Source organism: Hippoglossus stenolepis, chromosome 15, assembly GCF_022539355.2.
Source record: "Hippoglossus stenolepis isolate QCI-W04-F060 chromosome 15, HSTE1.2, whole genome shotgun sequence".
Taxonomy (NCBI): Eukaryota; Metazoa; Chordata; class Actinopteri; order Pleuronectiformes; family Pleuronectidae; genus Hippoglossus; species Hippoglossus stenolepis.
Window position 1 is genome coordinate 21,035,658 of NC_061497.1, and position 19,636 is coordinate 21,055,293.

At 41.4% G+C, this 19,636-nt stretch overlaps 1 protein-coding gene across 5 annotated transcripts in view; it reads left to right on the forward strand.

Moving 5' to 3' along the window:
* The window catches only part of cadm1a (cell adhesion molecule 1a), a 329,744-nt gene that overhangs the window by 258,541 nt on the left and 51,567 nt on the right, over positions 1-19,636 (forward strand). For all 5 annotated transcript variants that reach the window (XM_035178483.2, XM_035178485.2, XM_035178486.2 and 2 more), the window contains 4 exons: positions 2,699-2,851; positions 3,828-3,965; positions 9,768-9,926; positions 15,186-15,282. In XM_035178483.2, the coding sequence (XP_035034374.1) occupies positions 2,699-2,851; positions 3,828-3,965; positions 9,768-9,926; positions 15,186-15,282 (547 nt within the window). The remainder of the gene's footprint in view (positions 1-2,698; positions 2,852-3,827; positions 3,966-9,767; positions 9,927-15,185; positions 15,283-19,636) is intronic.

Here is a 19,636-nt window from a genome sequence, read left to right on the forward strand (position 1 = left end):
TCAGATATGACAGAACAAGAGGAAAACAGAGCGAGAGGAGCATCGAGCTGAAGGTCAACCTCTTGTTTTTATATCCTAAGTACACAAAGAGGAAGGAGGGAATTGTGTTTCCCAGTGTGATGTGATATAGAAGAATTATTTCCCTGAGACATATGGCAATAGTTTTCAGTACATTTAAAATCAAAAAACATAAAAAAATAAAGCATTTAAAAACTTTATAAACATTCAAAAAGATTCAAAACCATTGAAAACACAAAAAAAACCATAAAAAGACAAAAAAATATTGACATTGAAACAATTTTTTAAAAGTTAACGCTCAGACATTCAAATAACATTTAAAAAAGATATAATAAAAATCTAAAATCATTAAAAGACATTAAAAACATTTTAGAACTTTAAAACCATTCAGGAACATGTAAAAACTTTGAAAAAGCATTCAAACAAAATAGAAACATTAAGAATTTTTGAAAACGTTCTAAAACAATAAAAACATTGAAACTTTGGAAAAAACATTAAGAATTAAAACACACTATAGCAATGTGCAGTTTGATGCTGATGACACCGACCTTTGACATCTCCGTAATCATCTATTTTATTAATGTAACTCTTGCTCGCTATAAAAACAAATAAAAACATTTCACAGGAGCTTGGGTCCTCGATGCTCTCACTTCTCTCCCCGTGTTCGATGGCGTTCAAATTGAAACGGTGCAGCTTGATAAATACGTCAGTGATAAATAATTCAACACAGAATTCTTGCTGGGGAGAAGTGTCTGTTCTGCCTGTTGTCGGTTTCCCCCCCTTAAATAACAGAAAAGAAACCGTTGTGATTAATTGAACGGTCACATCGCCGCCACTGCCCTCAAACCATTGGACGCGGTTCACCACAGAACCCTGAGAGTGTTTTCTGTGTGTGGAGCAGAAACGCAGACAGAAACTCCTTCAATGCGTTTGTATACTGCAGCGTCGGTATGTTCAGATTTGGGAACATTTCATTTAATTAAATCGTTAGGATTAGAGGCTGACCTCTCATTTTAATGAGGCCTAACAAGGCTCGTGAATGAGCTGCACTAATTAGGGCCACATTGTTCATGTGCCACAGTCAGAGAACCACTGGGCTCAGACAAAGGAAACTAAGAGCTGCTGCACTAAGTTTTTTTTAATTTTCCGTTCTGGTTTGAGGGGGTTTGGCCTTAAAAGAGCGTAGAGGGAAGTTTTTGGATGCAGATTTCTTTCTGCCTCGTTCCTGGATGCGATGACAAAAGGCCTCGTCTCCAGTATCACTCCCAATGTCTCTGATGTTCTTGTTTAATGATGCACAAAATTAATTGTGGTCGTTAGTATTCCTGCTCCTCGCTTCTCTCTCTCTCCCTCCTTTTTCTTTCCCTTCAGTCACTCACTCCATGTCTACCTCTCAACATTTGGTGACCGCACACGGCTGCATCGGCGTCTTTCTGGTCATTACCGTGTCAAATCCGTGTGAAATAAATAATGTAACCCCACCGCGATTCCATTAGAGTGTTTGTTTTGCGGTTTTCCTGCGTCTCCATGTTTAAAGCTTTGAGTTTTTCTGATTTTTAAAGAAAAGGAAAAGTCGAGCTGTCGAGGAGGAGAGTGCAGAGTGCGAAGAGCCCGGAGTCGCTGTCAGTCAGAGCTGAATTTATCAGCATATCGGGGGCGGAGACGGGTCGGCTTTCATCTTAACCACATGTTGTCAGTCCACATTACAGCTGATAGAGTGTGCTGAGGTAGGTGGGCAAACAAGGTTAGGCAAGATGAAAGTGGCTACAGATGAGGAAGAGACAGGATTTATGGATTTTCCCTCGGCCGTCCTCCGTCGGCCAAGGTCGCGGCCTCCGTTAACACATGTCATGTTGTTAGCATGCGCTCCGCGTCTTAAACAAACCAGCGGGAATCGGATCGTGCTTTAATTTACTGTTTTTATTGCTACATACTTGTGTTCGACCTGTGATTGATCGTCGAATAATCACATTGTTTTCTTTTTCACCTTCTATGGAAAGTTCTTTGAATCGTGCTTGAAGTTCAGATGCACTGAGGAAATTATGAAAATTGTATTTGTTTAAAGTTACAATAGAGAGAATTCATTGCTTCTTGTGTGATTCCTGTTTATGTTTTATTTCTAAATGGTTTCTGACCCATAATTAACAGCTAACAGCTCCACTATTGTATAATATTGAATAATCATGAATAGAAAGAAAAAGACAAATACACACTGATTGTAGTGGAACCAACAATTTTGGCAGATTGAATAAATCAACGGAAGAATATAAATATTGTTTTGATTGTCTTATTATCCGAAGTCAAGTTTGAGGGGGAAAAAATGTCAAATATTTCCCGGTTCAATTTTGTGGGATTGTGGGAATTTGCTGCGTTTGTCTCTGCTGATAGGAAACTGAATGTTTTTTGGTTTTCTACGTGTTGCTCGGACAAAACAAGCAATTTGTTGAAATCTCTCCGGGCTCTAGGAAATTGTCATTTATTTTTGTTCCACAATTTTCTGACGACAGGTTTCATCTGATGCTCGAGTACAAAAACACTTTAAGAGTTGGTTTGAAACATTTGATTTTCCAGCCAGAACTAAAATTATTTTGTATTCCTTATGTACCATATGGATCCCGGCTGATATGTGTACTTTCTGAGTGTGTAAATGTACCTTTTTTGTGTTTTTTTCCTCCCTCAGCACTGAAAGACGCTCGCTTTCAGCTGGTGAACTTCTCCGACAATGAGCTGCGGGTGTCACTGTCTAATGTCTCGCTGTCGGACGAGGGTCGATATGTTTGCCAGCTCTACACGGACCCCCCGCAGGAAGCCTACGCTGACATCACTGTGCTAAGTAGCTACAACACACACACACACACACACACAGTCTGTGTTGCTGTAGCAGGGAGGTGAAGCTTGCTAATCAGCCTTCAGACTGTGGAAAACAACACACACTCACATGTTGAGCACCGTGGTCGACAGCTCACTGTGGAAACTGCCAGAAACTCCGACAGCAACAACAGGGACGCCGGGAAATTCAGGAACATTGTTTATTTCACGTGTTCGGTGAATCTTAACTGTTTTAACTAATATCAACAATGTGTGGGGGAGGCCTCACGGGTCATATGTTCACATGTAAACTCTTAAAATACATGTGTGCAACAAAACATGTCACTCACACACGTCATAAACTGTGTGAAGATTTCCAAATGTGTTTTCTGCTTCACTGACACATTCAGTTTTCTACTGTAAATAAGTCTCAGTTTCAGTTTCCTGTTTTTTCTATTGTGCAGTTACTATGTGAAAACGTGTATTTGTGTGTGTGTGTGAAATGAGTAATGTGAAATTAAATATAAATGTCTATCCTGCTGCAACAATACTTACATGCTATATATGCTGAATGAAGCATTTTTTAAATCATTAATTTATTTTTTATACATTATTTATTCAAGTAAAACTCAACAATATCAAACTATATCAAATATATTTTGTAGTGAGACTAAATATCCTGATAATATGAATCTCTTACACATCATGTTCCCTTTTTTCATTTATTTGGACTAAACAATATGTTTTTTTACTTCCTATATCTGATATTAGTTTAATATAGGTATGCATGTTTTATACTCATCACAGTGCCTTGGATTATTATGATGATTATCCAATAAACCAATATTAGCACAACAAGCTTATTCCACAAAAAGAAAAGTTTTTTTTTATTGTCATCTGACCTGTTCTTCATCTTCAGTGTCAGCTCTGTTTATTCAGCACATGGAGCTGAAGGTTGAGCCTCACCACAATCTGTGTTTGGTTTGTGTCTCCTGCTGCAGTTCCTCCAGGTAACCCCATCATCGAGGCCCGGGATGAGGTCCTGAGTGAGGGCAACGAGACGGAGATGACCTGCACTGCCATGAGCAGTAAGCCCGCCGCCACCATCAGATGGATGAAGGGAGATAAGGAGCTTCCAGGTAGGTGGGCTCCACACGTAACGAGACTCACAATCCTCAGTCGGGACATTTTCTCTCTCTCGACACAAGACTGAAAATCACAGGTAGTGTACTTTTCACAATCGGTGTTCTGTACAAAGAAGCACCTCAGATTGACACCAAAAAAAACACTGTGTTACATGAACTGGAGTAAAAAGGGGCTTGATGTGTCGCCTCGGAAAATAGCAGAAGCCGAATCTTCCAGCCTCCACTTTTCCTCTCGCTTTGACAAAACATGGAGCCGCGCATAAATTCCACATGAAAGCTGACTTGCAAACAAAAGCAGGAAAAACAATGCACCGCACGCCGTCAGATATTCTGATTGTTGATCCTGCTCGCACATACAATTAAAAGCAAATTCCCCTTTTATGAGCCACGGTAAACCCGTAATGTTATTCACCTGTTAACTCCCCCATGGTGGAGAACGATAAGGACATGAATCAGCTGCATATTCAAAGTGTGGACGTCAGAAGAACAAGCCTGAAGAAAGTCTGAGAGCAGCTTGAGACAAAACTGTGACGTGATCGTTAACAGACGTTTTTTACACGAACAAGATTAGAAAAGAAGATTTTTTTTTTAGATATTTGAAATTAGGAATAAAAGGGATTGATCATTGACCTCCCTGCCTGCCAACCGGGGTCAAAATAAAATCTGTGTTCTTTTAATTCTATAGATAATATTCCGTTAGTCGTGTTAGTCATGCAGCTGCTGCTTTGCACATTCTCCCTCTAAAGTGTTGCCAAATTCTACCTTTTGCATTCATGCATGCGTCTTTAAGGTTCATATAAATTAACCATTTTTGGGGACTGCCTTCCCACTTCTCTGTGCTGGCTCTTCTGCATTTAGCGCTTGTATCAATGCCAGTGCTTTTTTAAAATTGAGCTGTGGCTTTGAATAGTTTCCATTAAAGCGATGTGGATGTGCAGTGGCACTGTGACAACTTTCATGCCTTCATCAAAGGTAGCTGGGCTTCAGAAGTGTGAGCTGAGCTCAGGGGTGAACAGGCCTCCTGCCAGGCAGCTCCACCTCGGAGCCCAGATAGCGAGCTTTGTAAAGACTGTGAAACAAAGGTCCTAATCAGAAGCTGTGTTGACGGCCCTGAGCAGCTTCACCTCTCCGCTGCACCACAGCAAACCCGTACTGGTCAGCTCAAATCCAAGAATGTTCCAGTGTGCCGAGGTCAGGAACTCGTAACAATGAAATGACGGATGACATTTGGTTAAATGGACTTCAGACCAGTGTTTACTGGAAAGTGCTGACAGAAGATAAAAGGCTGAAAGGATCAAAGAGCCCGATTCACTCATGCTGCTAAAAACAGGCAATTAAGGAGCGAACCTATTTTAATTGTGCAAATGCTCGACTGTAAAGCTGCAGGAACTGACTTGAATGAACATATTATCTGTTGACTGTTAGTTTACTGCAACGTGTATTATTGTTTCCTGTTGTTTTTCGACATCCCACCATTACTTACTTTGAAATTTGCTAAACAATTTACATATGGCCACTGAATTCAGGTTTGCAGACATCATGCATCACTTAGATTCTTCTAATACAAAAATTAATCGTGTTCAAGAAATTTGTTTATGCAGAAACCTGAGAGTAACATAACTTAACTTTATGTAAACTCCCTTGTTCTGTAAGTATTTTTATTATTCAGCTGTTAGTCACCGTATAATACTGATCCACTATTTGTGATAGTTTCTCAAGTTTTCTGTGACTTTATTCAATTTCCATAACAATATCTTTACCGAACTTTCAAAACCTCTTTGGCTGAACTTTCTAATGATGCTCTGATTGCTTGTTTTTAACGAGAGGCAGGAAAATGATTTCTATAAAGCTAAACGCTCCTCAACCCCCCCGCCCATGCTCTTGCCCCACACTTGTTAACAATGAGCTGCCGGTTACAGAAGAGGCTCGGCACTCGTGGCAGTCGCACAATTGCTGGATGTATTTTTTGCCATAACACAATACTCGTGGGTACTTCACCGACTCTCACCTGTCACAACACTACGTTCGGAGCATTTGATTTTATCCATTTTTGCCACCGGTGAAAAGATGAGAGACTTTTACGATTATACATTCCCGTGTTCTTTATTGTTGTTGTTTCATCAACACTCGGTTTGTGGATCCAGTCAAACTACTTAGTTGTCATGTTAATGTCCATCTCTGCAGTAAACTGTAGGAAACGACTCCACAGGTCCTTTAGTTGAACGTGCGGCAGATAGTGAGAATGAATCCTGCCGGTGCTGAAAATGGTGAAGACAATAGGGTGCAAGGAAATGAAAGATGGGAAGACAAAGAATGGCTCAGGGTGCCAGAACACACCGGGGCAGAATTCCTCAAATTGCCTTTGGCTGTGGCTCCTTGCCTGGTAAACTTATTTCAAATTAAAGCTCCTCAGAATTAAACGTAATTACCCAAAGGGATAATCAGGATCTTTTCATCATTCATCAATGTAAAGTAATTTAAATCCGACCATCTATCATCTCTCAGACAAATTATCTTTCTTTTATCTCCTTTTATTTGCTCTTCTCCATTTTTTTGACACTTTATTACATAACATATTCTCCGACACTGATATCTCCAGCTCTAAAGCTCAGGCTGCAGTGAAAGTCATGAAAAATGGAGAATCCAGTAGTGAGGGTCATTCCTTTCTGATCCGTTACGATGAAAGAAAAAAGGAAAAAGCCAGGAGATAGGGCCCTTCGTTGACTGATAGGAACCAGAGCAGCCATTAGCCTCGAGTCTTATGAGACAACCACTGGGTGATTTCAATTACCCTGCTCCTCCCCACACAGAAAGACTCGACAAATGGATAAAGGAATATTTGGGGGAAAGTGATGGAAGTGGAGAGAGACGTATATATTTGATCAAACTTAACGTTACTGCCTTACCAGGATACCCGTCATGTAGCGTCAAACTATTTGACCCTAATTGTTCGATGCCCATATCAAACACCAGATGAGCCATAGGCTACAAGTAGAAAAGGTATAGTGGAGTAACCAGGATCAACCAACCCAGGGTGGGAGTGTGATTACATTTCTTTATGGAGCGTTGGTTCGTTGACTCCTGTTGATCCTGATGTGCCAACGTGAGTCAAACCCAGTGTGACGCCGCATCTCAACAGACATTTTGATTTGAACAGACCCCTTCATGTTCCCATTTCAGGCCCTCGCGTGCATCTGAAGCCTCTTGTGGTATTTATTCATGACAACCTGTTCCTGTACGCCAGGCACATCACACAGGGTTTTTTTCGCTTTCCCAGCATTCAAAGAGGCAGCTGTCACCACGGTGACGGTATGTGGCTGAGCGGCAGTAAGCGAGTGGGTAGAAAGCTCCCTCCAATGAGAATCCAGTTTTGAACCTTGTCAACTTCCAGGGTGACGTTCGCCATATTCATTTTGTCATAGCCTTTGTTTCATCATAGCATTATTAGTGTGATCAGAAGAGAAGCAACGTATGGCTGATTGTTGTTGTTTTGCTAATTAAGCTAAAGTAGCTTCGTCAAAGCTGACGATCAGAACCACACGTTATTAACTCATATCCATATTAATTATCTCTGTTCATTACCACAGTATCAGTAGATATATTTTCTAGCACAGGGGTTACATGTTGATGCATTGACCTGCAGACCTGGATTAATCCCACATTCCCATCAGTCGCTCTGTATCGTACAGTAACGAGCCAAACTGAGGTTTGAGTGTTTGAACAGAGTCAGAGCTGCAGTGGTGGGTGGAGATCGGGGGGGTGGGGGGTAATTTGCATATGCATATATCTCTACAAATACTAAATGAGTTAAAGGTTCAGAGTTGCATCCAAACCATTTTTAAGGCCATTAAAGGATTCTTTCATTGAAAAAACTTCTAAAAAGGTAATTTGGATGAACAGAGAGGAGTTTGATCAATGCCAGGAGAGGAATAATGGATCCAGCGATGTTCACATTAAGACAAATTTTCTCCCGTCCCAGCATTTCTCTTTGTAGACTCCTCCACTTTGCTGCTTCCAGTATTTGTTTTATCGATGTGACACAAACACACTCGTGCAACAGACTGTTCGGAAGTAGGACAAAGGGATAAAAATAATCAATCTCTCTTTGCGACTGGGCCGTGCAGAGCTGTCTGCAGCTATCCTTCTTGTTTTGGACGACTGAGACGAGGTATCCTCTTCATTGCATCTGAGAACATGTTGTCTGATATCACACCGCAGCCACTAATCAGAGGGGGGGGTTACTTTGTGGACCTCAGATGGGGCAGAGCTGCGTAAAAAGGTGACTGCACAATACATCTGGCTTCATAACGCCTGATGAGTGATTCACTGTTCCACAGTTGTCTCTGTTATTTAGACGTATTCAGCTGATTCACCTTCTTTCACCGTCCTCAAGGACGACTCCTCTCCCACTCCACATATTTTGTAGGGTCAGTGGAAGAAAGACATTGTCCTTGCACTCAGAAAATAAGTCGTCTTTGTCTGGGCATAATATTCCTTAAGCCTTTTCCAAAGGTTTAATCATTATTATTTTGCAAAGTTAAACTTCGAGGGCGGACCCTTCAACTCACAAGTGTTTAACAAAGTGCTCCCCGGGGAACCAAGGATGCACAAAATGAAGTGTCCGCTCGAGTTAGGAACAAATTGCTAAATATTAACTAAGGCTACGATATTTTCAAAAGCATTTCTTTCTGTGCAAATCCAGTGTGAACGGCTGCAGCTTAGTTTTAATTATATGACTGGAAAACAAACACTGAAAATAGATGTAACCTTAAAGCAGGAAGCCAACGAAGCAGTTACATTACCGGAGACACATTAATGACTAGGACACAGTTGGAGGTGTTTTTAGTTGAAACCAAATGGAACCTGTTTACCTCTTATCACTCAGGGTCTAACTGAAGACAGTACAGAGATAATACCAGGAACTGCAGGTATATGGGAATAATGCTGGTGTAATGACGACCATTGTTACCGTCCAGCAACAAGAGGTCAGGGGTCACATCCAGCGGCTGGAGGTGTTTTCCCCCGGGTGCTGCGGTGTTCTCACAGTCTGCAGACATACATGTTGGGTCAATAGGAGACTTTGGAATTATCCGTATGTGTCAGTGGTTGTGTGTTTGTAAGTGTCCACCTTGTTACAGCCTGACAAGCGGATCGGGTTGTACCGCACCTGTTGCCCAGTGTAAGCAGCGATGGTTTCCAAACCCCTGTGACCCTGCACAGGATAAGTGACTGTGGATGATGGATGGACTCGAAACTAGAGAACCCAACATCAGGTTGTTGTTTATGTCTCATGGGACGAGAACCTCAAAGACATGAGTGAAGAAGAACCCAGACTAATTGTATTTCCATGTGGATATCACCAAACTATACATGGTACATTCCCATGAATGACTTGAAGTGGCTCCTTTCACTGTGAAGGAGCAGTTACACCCAAACCTGAGGGATCGGTGATGATTGCATTTCAAAACAAACACAAATATTCCATATACAAATGTATTCATTTCAATGGGGTTGCTTGCAGAGGTGAAGTAAACACTTGAAGATGTTTCCTTTGAGTCCGAAATCCTGCAGAGAAAATGTGTAAAGAAATCTGGTTTGGGCTGTTTGCTGTTATTTGTTGGATCATTGCACAACAGAGGTGTTGACTGCAGGTTAACAATCATTACTTCAGCGATGTTGCTCCTTTACTTCTCACTACACCACAGTTTTTAAACCGCCTGCGTTAGGCTCATTCATATTTTAACTTGAACCCGACATGCACCCGTGTTTAAATCTCCTTGTCTCTGTTTTCTACAGGCAAGCCCAAAGTGGAGCTGACCTACGACAAGATGTACACAGTCACCAGCCGCCTCACGTTCACTGTGAATAAGGAGGACGACGGTGTTCCTGTGATCTGCATCGTGGACCATCCGGCAGTGAAGGACTTCCAGGCACAGAAATACCTCGAGGTGCAGTGTAAGTATCTCTGCCTGGAAATAGGTTTTTAAGTGACTCATCGGCTTTTACTTTGGACAACGGTAGGTGAGACTGTTCCATCCCCATTAATTAAATGTGCTGCCTTTGTCCCAAACTTCAGTTTACGTCAGTGTCATTGAAGGGAAATAATCTATAATGAGTACAATGAGAAAACTGTATTGCCAGTAAGTCAATTCTCCACATTTTCTCACATTGTCATGAGAGAAAATCTTCTTAGTACGTGAGAAATAAAAAGTGGAAATGAATAAAAAGAGCTCACAGATGAACAACTTAAAATAAACTAACTGATAGGTTTAATGTAACTCTTTGTCAGAAAGAGTAATAATATTTTACCATTTTTAACATCTGTCATCGCTATTACAATCTGAGTTACTGTTGCAGCTGGTTTCCTATTACAAGACATCTTTCTGTTTCTATCTTATAGTTCTTCATCATTTATCATTATTAAAACTAAGAAATCTAACAAATACTGGTGAAGAGCGAAGGCTGGAACTATTGGATATTAATTTAGATCGAGTTGAACAGATTCTTGCAAACAACAATCTCCTGCAGGCAAATAAGGGAACTGCACCAGAAGTAACGTAACTTAACGACGCCATCACAGGGGTTAATTTTGCTGCTCATTAGTTAGTTAAGTGACTAGTGTGTAAAGGGTAATTGATAGAAGTTTAAGTAACTAACTTTCAGCTACTCCAGCCACGTGGGGGCTGGTATTTTGGCGTTTTAGGTCTTTTTTTATCGATGTTAATGATAACATGTAGGTATTTTAACCCTCGGTAGGCTTATATCTTTGGCCTTTCACATGTCTTGGAGTTCTATTGAAGAAATAAAAAACTCCTTTGTGGAAATCTGACCTTTCGCTCTGTGAGAGCGAGAGCAAAGGGATCCGCTCATCTGCGGAGGCAGCGTGGCATTTTGTGGGCCTCCGATGACGGCTCTGTGCCTCGCTGCTTCCTGCCGCGGCTGCTGTCACACCGCTGCTGTTCTGTGAGGGGCGTCACCAGTCCTGCAGTCCACCTTCTGTCCCATCTCTTTGCTGTGCAGTTTGATATTACACTCGGAGCAATGTCGACTGAAGACTGTCATCGTTCGTGTGTCTGTTCTTTCACGTCTCTTCTATCTTGGCTTTATTTTACCTGTGTGTCATTTCCCAGGACAAACCTAGAGAGCAGTTGTTAATTTCCAACACTCACTACGGACTAGAAGTTAATTGGATTTAATTAACTGGCTGTGAACTATTGATGTCAACACACAATCCACAGTTCAGTTCCTCTTTCAGTTTTCAGGGCTAAAATTCGGACTGATTTCTGAAGCACGGTATTGAGGGAGACAATTATATTGTTTAATTTGACGTTTAAATTCAGATCACTGCCCATTATGTTTTCTTTTAAACCAGTATATTAACATCCAGTAATGATGATTAAGAGAAAACATAAATGTCAGTACTGTGTATTTCCTCAAATATTGACCAGGGTCTTTGTTTACCTCATCTGCAGAAGGTAGCAGGCGTTTATTTGAGGCTGCTTTGCATTAGAGGCAGTTCTTTATTTCTAATTCCCTCTGTTTGATAAGGATAATTGGTAATTTTCGGAGGAAGCTGAGTTTTAATTTCTTCCCATTTGCCTTTTTGAAGTTGCTGCATCATGCTGTTAATACGAACTCGACCTTTCCTGTGCGCATTTCAAATTAAAAGACCTGGAATGTTTGAGTTGATAGCGACCCCTCATTATTAACGGGGCTTTTATTGTGCAACATGGTACATCGCTGTTAACTCCACTTGCCTGAGATATTAACACACGTACCTACGGAGACTGAAATAGGACAAGAACACATTAGATGAGTAATCTACAACAACAAAGCATGTAATTAAAGTGGTAGAAATGTCCTGCCCTTTCTACGACAGGCACCAGGAGATTATGGTCTTTGTTTGTTCATTTGTTTTCATCGACTGCAGGTTTTTTACAGTTTTTACTGCATTTACTGGCAACATAAATATAAATAAAAGTAGAAGGTCAAGCAGAGCGTGCATCTACCTCGACCTAGGGTAACGTCACATCTCGCCATGTAAAGTAAGGGGAGATAAAGAAATGTATCTGGACCTGCTTAAATACTGGTCATACATATAGAAATAATATACTATATTCAGAGCCCCTTAATCGTCATTTTGTCTGTGATGCTGTTTGACATTTCAAAGATACGTCCACAGTTTTTGTCCAATTCCACGATATCTATATAACATCAAAAGTCTCCATCTCTGGGTTTTCATTTCCACTCACTATATTATCAACGTTATATGATCTATATCTCACAGGGGCTGAATTGACAAGTGTCCTGTTGTGAATTTCCTTGGGGCCAATTCATATACCGTTACACCCCAGCTGAACACGGCCTCCGTGGTCCTTTCCCTTTAATTAGCTCCAAATTACATCGTCCTCTTCATGAACCTTTCCGTTTGCATATCTGTTCCTTTTTAGGAAATTACAAAACGACAGGGCCTGCAAAGTAAAGCCTGCATTTTCTATTTCTACAGTGAGAGTGAAGTTTAATTACTGATTACTGAGATAGATGAGGACGAGGCGATAGACGATTTCCACTGAATCACTCACTGTGTGGGCAATTTGTGAGCGGGATGGTGCACATTGTGTCATAAGAAGAAGCTTTAAAAAATAAAAAAAAGGCCCATTGTTAGGGGAACAGCATAATTAAATAAGCCTGTAATGTTTGTGTGTATAAACAGAGTAGAACTGTTGCCTGGTTGTTTACCCTTAAGGTCAGCTGGCAGATGGATGGTGCCGTCCCTGGTGCTCATGAGGTGAGGCACGCAATAAAGCAGATAATCCATAATGATAACGGTCCTCTTGCATACTGGAGACACTATTTCATTTCCACTTAAGACGCCGTATCCAGCTCTGCCGAAGCAGTCTGTGTTTTTTTTCTACCGAGCGGTAGACGAGACAGCTCCGCCATAACTACTTGAGCCAATCAAAACAACCTGCAGACGCCAGGCATCCGTCACGTTTATGGCGCCGCGATGACAAGGTCAGACGACGTCGTGGACAAAAGGAACAGAGTTGCAGGACGCCATGTAGGGCCTGCAGGAGAAACAAAACCAAAGGGTTGCTGTCTACACCCGTGCATGCCCAATGAGCATGAGACTTGGCTTATCGCCCGCGTGCTGTCCGTCACCGAGGCGGAGCGCCGACCGCTGACAGGGTGTGATTTAGACAGATGGATGGCCAGACATGTGCTGTTTGTTGCAGAGAAGGTCGGACGGCCGTGTTGGATCTTCACCGCGGGCTTTGAAATCATAACTCACGGCCGATCCCGCCGTCTACGGGCTGATTAAAAATGCTGCAGCAAATTGTGCGTTTGGGCCATAAAACCTGGGGAAAGAACGGAAATAATTCATATCGGGAATTAGAGAAAAGTGTGATTACAGCATCTGAACTCAGCAGTTAATCTAGTGTGACGTGACTCAAGTCCGGAGGTTTTTATCGGCGGCGTCTAATCAAGGAAAACCTCAAGTATATAACACATAGTCACTAAACAAACTCAGACTTTTTTTCCTGAATGTATTTGGAGAAATTAGGGCTGGATGAAAATCTATTTGAAGTGTACTTTTCATCAATAGTAATAAAACAAAACTCCTATATATTGATATATATCGGTTATGCTTTGTGAAAACACAGCGAGGAGATATAACCCATAACTGATCCACCTCAGATTTGTTAAACATTTCGTTGTTTATCACATAAGAAGAGTTTAAAACCACAACCTTCACTCAGGAGCAAAACTCGGTCTTTAAACGTAACATAATATGGCATTTATTGTGATTATTATTAATATCAACTGATATCTTGATGTAATTTCTGTGCAGTAGTGATCGGGGGGTGGAGCCGTGGTATCAAAGTCTGATTGAATAAGTAACTTATTTAAATCAAACTTACAGAAAACGTGGACAATTTCTTTGAAACAAAACCATATATGTTTTTGCATAATCAATGTTTCAAAGTTGTAAGTCAGCTTCTGTTGCTCGCTCTTCTTTCTTAATCTTATTTCACTGCACTGAATTCTATCTAAGATGATGGATTGAATAAAACATAAGATTTGTGTCCATAATAATAAAGGATCATCCCTCACACCAAGATGAAAAGGGCTTTGATAACACCAGCAACAGTCGACGGATCGGGAACAATAGAAATTCCGTCGCTGCAAAGAGAAGCTCGGCAGCGACAGTCAAAGCTCAGCAATTATTTGTCAAAACAACATTCTTACATTTTCGCTCCAGCTGCTTCGGCAGCGTCGTCTCCTTTTGTGTTGCAACTTCATCAGGTAACGACCTCGGACAATCTCCTGGTCCTGCTCCATCTCCCTCATTCCCCACAGCTTTCACTTGTACTCTGGTGTTAAGTTGATTTCAAATTCAATCAATCACATGTCGGCACTCGACCCCACACACATGAGGAGTGATTTGGCACAGTGGAGGAGCGGGTAGGGGTTACGTTGCAATTTTCAAGTGAAGTGTTTGAGTCCACAAAACACTTTTGGAGTTTCAGGGGTTTCAATCCAATACAATTGAAGTCAATGGTGAACGATTCTTCAAACAGAATAAAACAACAGAAAAAACCCAACAAAAAGCCTCCACACTGCTCCTGCAGCAGTAAAACCTGATGGACGGACGGAGCTGCAGCAGCAGCCGATATGATCATGTCAGCAGAGTAATAACGTGACGAGTCCGGTTAACAGATCGGCTTCAGCCAACGCTTCATGCTTCCACCTGTGACGTCACTCCTGTCGGGACATGAACCCAGAGCATCTGTGTTCAAGCTGAACTCCTGTTTGCTCGTCCACCAGCCTGACATCCACGTCCTTTGGCAGATTTTCAGCTTCCGAGTAACACACGATAATAAAAGTATTTACAGCACGGAACCATTAGTTAGCTAAAGTTAAAAAAAAAATAAGGTGCATATAGGTTTACGGCTGCCGGGACCAGTTTGTCAAGTCAAACCCATTGGAAAAGTTTACACTGAAATTTAACTCCACATTCATTGACAATTCAGGAACCAAAATCCACATTTTTACCAACGTGCGAGTTTGTAATTCATCGGAATCCACCCATCCACCCATTCAAGAGGATATCTTTGCCAGTTAGGTCGTCCTATCATATAAATTTATGTGTTCGTCTCTCTCTCTTTCTCTCGCTCTCTCTCTCTCCCTCTTTCTTTCTCTCCCTTTCAGACAAACCGGAGGTCAAGATTGTGGTGGAATTTCCTCAGGGGCTGACCAGGGAAGGAGAGAACTTGGAGTTGACGTGTCAGGCCAAAGGCAAACCCCAGTATGTTGTACACTCTCTCACACACACTCACACACCACACAACACACACACACACACACACACACACACACACACGTTTTAACCAATTAAAAAAGTCCAGAGGGAGGGAAAGCAGAGCTACCTGCTCACAGATGCACATTTCTATATTCATGCACATATCTCGACTGTATTCCTCAGTGTGTGCATCTGCCTCATTGCAGTTGTGTGTGAGACTCCGTCCTTCAGCGTTTTCCTTTTGCTACCGAGGAGAGGTTGAACTTTTGCAGCAACACGACGGTTGAGTTGCTTCAAAAAGAAACGTAAACATCCACATCTCACATTTCCAATATTCAGACAGAAAAGATAAACTGTTAGCTCTGGCCACTGCCTGCTCTGCCCACAGGATGCTAGCATCATGTTGAACTTTCACAAACTGTTACCACTGTAAAAACGTATTTACCTCCGCCAAGGAGGTAAATACGTTTTTACACGTGTCTGTTTGTAAGAGAAATTACACAAAAACAACCCGATGGATTTCCACTCAACTAAGTGGAAGGATGAACCCATAAAATTTTGATGCAGAATGTTTTCCCCTTTCTTTCACATTTTCACTGATTTCTCTGGGAATCATTTGTGGATCTTGATGAAAGAAATCAGGAATATTTATGGGACTGAGCGTGTGAGATTTTCTGCAGCTTGGTTATATTTGTGAGGCCTTGGCAAAAGGTATCAATCCTAAAAAAATAAGTAATATTAGACCCTGAAAGAACATAAAATGTAGAAACACAGAGAGAATATGACTCAGTGTTCAACTTGACGACTTCAGAATCGCTTGCATTTAATTTAAATGAAAGATGCAAGGCTACCTTATGGTAGTGCTCGTTCTAAACGGAGCGGTTTTTGCACTCTGTCATGAGCCGGGACTCTGACATTCCTCATAATGTCAGCGCTGAATCATCCTCTGACAACAACAAGAACTTTTTATTCTATTTTTACGGGAAACAGATAATATCAAACTGTTTATGGCCCAGCTGCTCAGAGAGCATCTGTAGCCGCTCATACCCGATAGAATATATTGCCACTGTCTCCAGATGGTATTGAGGGAGACAAGTTGAACAGAACACCACAGGATCCTCTGTACTTTCAATGTGTCACCGATACTTTTCCAAGAGAGGTTTTTTTCTTTTAGTTCAACTTACTGTGAACTTTTGACTTAGTTTATTTGTTTCGCTGCTGTTTCAGGTTAAAACCATTGATCAGTTCTCGATCTCTCGCCGTAACAGTTGATGCAGGCAACTGTTCAAGACTAATATTACTTAACCGGAGCTTCTGACATGGGAGAAAAATGTCAAACAGGACTTTCTTGGTTGTTATTTCTTTATCTGTAGCCCGTGTGGCCTGTGGTGTACCTCAAGGCTTCATCCTTGGTCCTCTGTTTTTTGTTTTATTTCTATATGAAGCATATTTCTGAGCAAAACACAAAAACAGCGCTATGTGTGATAAATTCCTTGCTACAATCAATAGATTAACACCCCAATGCCAAACAGCAAGGTCTCTAAGTTCTACAGCTAAATGAAAATTAATCAGAAAGTGAAATGAAACCTCAACACACCTTTAGTTACTACAAATTTCAGCTTCTCAGCTTTTAACTAATTTAGAGACAAGATCATGTGACTTCTGCTCCTTCAGAGATTATTAGAGATGGTCCTCTTTATTATACAGTTGATATTATGCAACTTGTTTATTCAATACATTTTAAACCTTATTCTTAGCTACCACCTCTCAAATCAAACCCGATGAAGAATGTTTCTTTTGAGCCCATTGGAGTCAGTCAATCCCTGTAACTTGCCGTACCTTATTTAAGATGTGACAGACATGAGGTGTCAGATTTGGATGTTATGAATAATATCTGGGTCCAGGAAAGTGAAACATCACAAAGAAAACCTGGTGGGTGAATTTGAGAGGTACAGGGTGGTTGCTGAGATCACTTCTCATCGTCTGGTGGATAAAGAGGGCTGCGTTGTAACAAGTGCATCCTGTCGAGAGGAAAACTGCGTCTGGCAACTGTGTGACGAATGTTACCGAGAGACCTGAGGCCAGACTATTCTGAAGGACCACTGCTGGATACATAATCACATAATTGAACGGTTGCTATTTTCTGTCTCCGGGACTTTCATAGGGGGAAATTTGAAACTGGCCTGTAATTATGAAATACATGTGAATTACCATGTGATATTTTGAGCTGGGGTTTAATTATCACCGTTTTATAGGCGGAAGGCAGAGCTGAGAGGGGCATTAATAATAGCGGAGTGGGTCCTAATATCTGGTAGGTACAAATTTACCGGGATGTCAGTTCAATAGGCAGGAACAGTGTCCTTTCTTTTTGTGATGAGTGCTAATTTCGTGGAAATGTAAAGGGAGACTTTGTCAGGTTGAGAGAATATGTTGATTATTTGTGGTACAATCGTCATTTAATTTTAGCCCTGCGCCTTTATCCGTGTTATTTCGATGATTTGAAATGATCAGAAAACTCCTGGCTGTCACTCATCAGAGTCTGTTATCTGTGTCTGTAAACACAGGTGTTGCTTTGTTTGGATGACAGGTCTTTGAAATGAGATGTAATGGAGTGCAAATGAAGCCATTAGAACCAGCAGGAGTGAGTAGAGGTGCAGGAGCTTCCACACAAACCATCCCAGCATCAATACAGTTGCTGTTGTTGGTATCAATCACATTAGTGTGTTGATGAGGCCGTTCGAACATGAACTGAGGAAAATAATCATTAGACAAAGCTGTGAATATTAGATTAGAATCATTATTGTGACTCTTGGGTTTTCTTTTCTGTGTGCAAGTAAATTCTAATATAGTGATGCATGAAAACCGTAGGTTTCATTAGTGGCTCTGAAAGTAGTGAAGTATAATAGAATATTACATAATGAAAACCCAGGCGACTATGATCTTTCCCCGACTTTAACGAGAGAGCTTTTGTTTCCTTAACCACAGAGGTCAGAATGGAAACACTTATGTGGCAGGTGCTGTGCCGCTGCTAATGTAGTTAACAGTTCACTAATTACAGCAATATTGCTTTTCATATTGTGCATATTTTTATATAGATTTTTTCTTTTATTGTCATATATTTAATTTTATTGTAGCCTTCAGTTTTTCACTTATTGCTCTAGTTCTTTGAATTCCTGTGTTTATCTTTCTCCTTGGACGACTTTACTTGTAGAGTTGGGGTCGGGGTTTTACATTTATAGGCCAAATGTGTTTCTGAAGTATGAGGGGGAGGAGGAGGAGGAGGAGGAGGAGGAGGAGGAGGAGGAGGAAGAAGATATGTGTTTACAAAACAGAACCAATGCAGGACTTTGAATTGACTTTAAACTTGACCCAAACTTAAGCTCAATCTAAAATCTAATCTCGAACTGTCCTCACTTGGCAGGAAGTTTTCTCCTTGTGAGGCTCTAAAACTCTTTATGAATCTCTGAAGGGTAGAAGTACAAAAACATGCAAATACACACACACACACACACACACACACACGGTACCGAACACTGTGTACTTCTAAAATTCGTCTCCCCCGCCAGCCCCCCCACAGTTTTCATACTTGGCATAGAGACAAGCGCACTACCCGTATTCATTTTATAAAGATGAAAACACAATCAATACAGTGAGCCGGGAATTGGAAGTCATTTTCATTAGAGCTGCTGAGAGTTGTGCAGTCATTACCAGCAGATAGCACAGGGGGCCCCGGCTGCAGGCAGCCATTTGTATTCCAGACGCCTGCCCTCCTTCTCTCCTTGCAGCCTTTCGTCTATCTCCGTCTATCTGCCTTCGCTCCTCACAACATCCCATCCACCTACAGAATCTTTTTTTTTTTTTTTCGAGGTCATGTCTTTTCCGTGCGATGTTTGGAAAATATCTTTTCATTTAGCTCATCTGGAGAACACTTGTAATGCTCTATGTCAAGCTGTCCACAACAGCCGTTAAAGCACGGTGGTGGTCGTTTGTTTGTTTGTTTGTTTGTGTTTGCCATTGAGCTCCAACTGCTATTTCATATTTTTCTCCCCCCCCTATTTGCCTGCTCCCTCCACACCGAATGTTTTTTCAAATGAAGGGAAACAAGTTAAAACACCACAACAAAACACAACAAGAGAGACCATCAGCACGAGCTCAGGGGAAATAACAGTAGCTGGCGGTGGCCGTTGGAAGTTGCAGCGGCAAAATAGAAGCGTTTTGTCTTTTTCTCTTCTCCTCCACCCTGCGTGACTCCGGGCGCCCCGAGCTCATTGTCATAAAAATGGAATCTGTCACCCCACTGTAAACCTCCGTCAAGGTACAAAGAAGAACAAAGACAGACGCTGGGTGGACGCCCACCTAC